This window comes from Hoplias malabaricus, chromosome 10 (assembly GCF_029633855.1).
Source record: "Hoplias malabaricus isolate fHopMal1 chromosome 10, fHopMal1.hap1, whole genome shotgun sequence".
In the NCBI taxonomy this organism is placed as follows: domain Eukaryota; kingdom Metazoa; phylum Chordata; class Actinopteri; order Characiformes; family Erythrinidae; genus Hoplias; species Hoplias malabaricus.
In genome coordinates, this window is record NC_089809.1 from 41,615,499 (window position 1) to 41,620,498 (window position 5,000).

At 43.5% G+C, this 5,000-nt stretch overlaps 1 protein-coding gene across 1 annotated transcript in view; it reads left to right on the forward strand.

Annotated features, from left to right (window-relative positions):
- ca14 (carbonic anhydrase XIV) overlaps positions 1-5,000 on the forward strand; it is a 31,425-nt gene that overhangs the window by 1,464 nt on the left and 24,961 nt on the right. Inside the window, exons 3-4 of the mRNA XM_066683912.1 lie at positions 2,755-2,934; positions 3,044-3,189. Of these exons, the coding sequence (XP_066540009.1) occupies positions 2,755-2,934; positions 3,044-3,189 (326 nt within the window). The remainder of the gene's footprint in view (positions 1-2,754; positions 2,935-3,043; positions 3,190-5,000) is intronic.

The following is a 5,000-nucleotide window of genomic DNA, read 5'->3' on the forward strand; positions in this document are numbered from 1 at the left end:
TATGAGTTGATATTATAGTCTCTAGGGTGAGATTATGAGTTGGGAATACTCTCTAGGGTGAGATTATGAGTTGAGACTACTCTCTAGGGTGAGATTATGAGTTGAGATTATAGTGTCTAGGGTGAGATTATGAGTTGAGATTATAGTGTCTAGGGTGAGATTATGAGTTGAGGCTAGTCTCTAGGGTGAGATTATGAGTTGAGAATATAGTGTCTAGGGTGAGATTATGAGTTGAGGCTAGTCTCTAGGGTGAGATTATGAGTTGAGATTATAGTGTCTAGGGTGAGATTATGAGTTGAGGCTAGTCTCTAGGGTGAGATTATGAGTTGAGGCTAGTCTCTAGGGTGATATTATGAGTTGAGATTATAGTGTCTAGGGTGAGATTATGAGTTGAGGCTAGTCTCTAGGGTGAGATTATGAGTTGAGGCTAGTCTCTAGGGTGAGATTATGAGTTGAGACTATAGTCTCTAGGGTGAGATTATGAGTTGAGGCTAGTCTCTAGGGTGATATTATGAGTTGAGATTATAGTGTCTAGGGTGAGATTATGAGTTGAGGCTAGTCTCCAGGGTGAGATTATGAGTTGAGGCTAGTCTCTAGGGTGAGATTATGAGTTGAGACTATAGTCTCTAGGGTGAGATTATGAGTTGAGACTAGTCTCTAGGGTGAGATTATGAGTTGAGAATATAGTGTCTAGGGTGAGATTATGAGTTGACACTAGTCTCTAGGGTGAGATTATGAGTTGAGACTATAGTGTCTAGGGTGAGATTATGAGTTGAGACTATAGTCTCTAGGGTGAGATTATGAGTTGAGACTATAGTCTCTAGGGTGAGATTATGAGTTGAGACTATAGTGTCTAGGGTGAGATTATGAGTTGAGACTATAGTCTCTAGGGTGAGATTATGAGTTGAGACTATAGTGTCTAGGGTGAGATTATGAGTTGAGACTATAGTCTCTAGGGTGAGATAATGAGTTGAGACTATAGTGTCTAGGGTGAGATTATGAGTTGAGACTATAGTGTCTAGGGTGAGATTATGAGTTGAGACTATAGTGTCTAGGGTGAGATTATGAGTTGAGACTATAGTCTCTAGGGTGAGATTATGAGTTAAGACTATAGTCTCTAGGGTGAGATTATGAGTTGAGACTATAGTCTCTAGGGTGAGATTATGAGTTGAGACTAGTCTCTAGGGTGAGATTATGAGTTGAGACTATAGTCTCTAGGGTGAGATTATGAGTTGAGGCTATAGTCTCTAGGGTGATATTATGAGTTGAGACTAGTCTCTAGGGTGAGATTATGAGTTGAGACTATAGTCTCTAGGGTGAGATTATGAGTTGAGACTATAGTGTCTAGGGTGAGATTATGAGTTGAGACTATAGTGTCTAGGGTGAGATTATGAGTTGAGACTATAGTGTCTAGGGTGAGATTATGAGTTGAGACTATAGTCTCTAGGGTGAGATAATGAGTTGAGACTATAATCTCTAGTGTGAGATTATGAGTTCAGACTATAGTCTCTAGGGTGAGATTATGAGTTGAGACTATAGTGTCTAGGGTGAGATTATGAGTTGAGACTATGGTGTCTAGGGTGAGATTATGAGTTGAGACTATAGTGTCTAGGGTGAGATTATGAGTTGAGACTATAGTCTCTAGGGTGAGATAATGAGTTGAGACTATAGTCTCTAGGGTGAGATTATGAGTTGAGACTATAGTCTCTAGGGTGATATTATGAGTTGAGACTAGTCTCTAGGGTGAGATTATGAGTTGAGACTATAGTATCTAGGGTGAGATTACAAGTTGAGAGTTGTCTCTAGGGTGAGATTATGAGTTGAGACTATAGTCTCTAGGGTGAGATTACAAGTTGAGAGTTGTCTCTAGGGTGAGATTATGAGTTGAGAGTTTTTTTATGCTGAGATTATGAGTTGAGACTATAGTCTCTAGGGTGAGATTATGAGTTGAGAATACAGTGTCTTTGGTGAGATTATGAGTTGAGACTATAGTCTCTAGGGTGAGATTACAAGTTGAGAGTTGTCTCTAGGGTGAGATTATGAGTTGAGAGTTTTTTTATGCTGAGATTATGAGTTGAGACTATAGTCTCTAGGGTGAGATTATGAGTTGAGACTATAGTGTCTAGGGTGAGATTATGAGTTGAGAATACAGTGTCTAGGGTGAGATTATGAGTTGAGAGTTTTTTTATGCTGAGATTATGATTTGAGACTTGTTTCTAGGATGAGATTACGACTTGAGTTTCAAATCTCGAGGGTGAGATGACGAGTTGAGACTCACGTTTGTAGGGTGAGATTATGAACTGAGATTGTAGACTCTAGGGTTAGATTACGAGTTGAGACTCAAGTCTCTAAGGCGAATATTGGTAAAGTCTGTGTGTGTGTGTGTGTGTGTGTGTGTGTGTGTGTGTGTGTGTGTGTGTTTACTAGGTATTAACAGTATGCTTAGTGGGAGAGATTTTGGCTTTGTGTTCGTATTTGGGACAGCCTACAAGAAGGGACTGGCAGGATTTAGGAATATGTGTCCTGCCGTTGCCATGGCAATCACCTTAGCAACTACAGCGCTCTATTTCCAAGTTTTTCTTCCCTCTTTTCTGTGTGTGTGTCTGTAAAGGGTGATGTGTTTTTGGCTAATCCTTTTATATGGAGAATCAATTTAGCACCACACTGGGACACTTAGATAAACACACACACACACACACACACACACACACACACACATTAAACCCTCCTTAATGGTTTGCCTGCTTCCTGCAGGAGTTGTGGGACAGTCTGAGTGGCCTGAGGTGTTTCCTGAGTGTGGTGGTTCTAGTCAGTCACCCATAGACGTGGACACATCCCAAACACTATATGACCCCTCTCTCGCTCCGGTGAAGCCCCTGGGCTATGATCAGTACGGTCATGGACCCTTCACTCTCTCCAACAACGGCCACACAGGTGAATTACGTACACGTATTTTGTGAATTCATGCATATTTCAAAAAAGGTGATGTGTTTAATTAACTGTCCAACCTCCCCCTTCCCCACTCTCTTTCTCTCTCTGTCAGTGGAGATGCCTTTGCCCAGTTGGATGGGTATAGGTGGCCTGCCATGGCAGTTCAGTGCTGTTCAGCTCCACCTGCACTGGGGGAATGGAGTGGGCGTGGCCAAAGGCAGTGAGCACACCATTGATGGGCACAGTGCTTCTGCGGAGGTGAGTGTAGAGAGACGTTATTCCACAAATTTGGGATTGTTCTGATTGCAGGGGATGGGGATCCAAGGTGTTATATCCAGAGACAATGTGTACCTGTGTATCTTTGTGTGTGTGTGTGTGTACACACTAATGAACCATATTAATGTGACCACCTGCCTAGTATCTTATTCAAGTAGGTAGCATGTGTCAAAATGTTGTTCATGTTGAGGTGTGGACCCAGTGTTTCCCAGCATCCAAGCAACACCGTGTTGCCCACAGTATCACACACCTTACACCAGCATGTCTTCTTCCCAGACCTGATTGACCTCACTGACAAATTGTAGGTGATTTTGATGGTGTACAGGGGTCAGCATGGCCACACTGACGGGTGTGTGTCTGCACAGCTCCATACTCAGCACAGTGCAGTAGACTGTGTGTTGAGACACATTGCTTCTGTAGCTGTCATTCAGAATTACGGAGACGTGTACCACAGTTAACGCTGAGTGTTTGGACCAGATGATAGTTGTTTCCCTTTATACATCAGACAGTCACCCAGAGGAAACCCACGCGGACACAGGGAGAACACACCACACTCCTCACAGACAGTCACCCGGAGGAAACCCACGCAGACACAGAGAGAACACACCACACTCCTCACAGACAGTCACCCGGAGGAAACCCACACAGACACAGAGAGAACACACCACACTCCTCACAGACAGTCACCCGGAGGAAACCCACGCGGACACAGGGAGAACACACCACACTCCTCACAGACAGTCACCCGGAGGAAACCCACGCGGACACAGGGAGAACACACCACACTCCTCACAGACAGTCACCCAGAGCAGGACTCAAACCCACAACCGCCAGGTCCCTGGAGCTGTGTGACTGTTACACTAACCTGCTGCACCACCGTGCCGCCCTCTTGAAATATTTAGTTCCAATTAATTTGGAATGTTTCTGAAAGACAGATGCTGTTTTGAAATGATGTAGTAAACCACTACTTGTCAATATGGGGATATGTGTTTTTTTTGGACAGTTATTGTATACATATGTTTATGAGGGAGCAAATCCAGTATGGTTTTGTTTATATCTCTGTACATCTCCGTATGTGTATATCACTGTTTACACTGTAGAGAATCCTCTCCTGTATTGCTCTTCTCTTGCATCAGACTTTCCCCCATTTAAACTCCTCCGGCTGCAGCTGTTTTATCACAGTGCCCCCTGCAGGGTCTCCCTATACTCTCTTGTAAACTTTCACTGTTGAGAGTGAACAAACTGCTGAGAGTTTTTTATTGTTAGATTTGGGTTAATCAACCCTCAGGATTATGAGTTTAAGAATTAGTTTAGTGGATTAGCGCAGGAGAGTCGAGGATTAGGACCCGAGTGGTTTTTGGAAATAAAAATAGTTGTTTGTGGGGAAATGTCCAACACGTAACAAGAAAAAAAAACTTTGTTTTTGATTATGTCACACGCGCACACACACACACACACACACACACACAGACACACACAGATACACACACACACACACACACACACACACACACACAGACACAGTGTCACACAAAAGAATCAGGTGCTGTTCATGCACTTCAGCTCTCATTGGACGTCCTGGATTATCCCTCTGCGGTTCCCCAACCGGTTCTCTGCAGGCGCTGGACTGTGTAGCTCCACACCTCCGACCCCACTCCATCTGTTTTCAGAGAGGGACGGGAGGATAAAGGAACAGGTAATGGAGGAATAAACCACACTGATGTAGCTGACTGTTACAACACACACGCAGGAGATGATTAACCTCTTAAGTACAGTGTGAAGTATTGGTAATG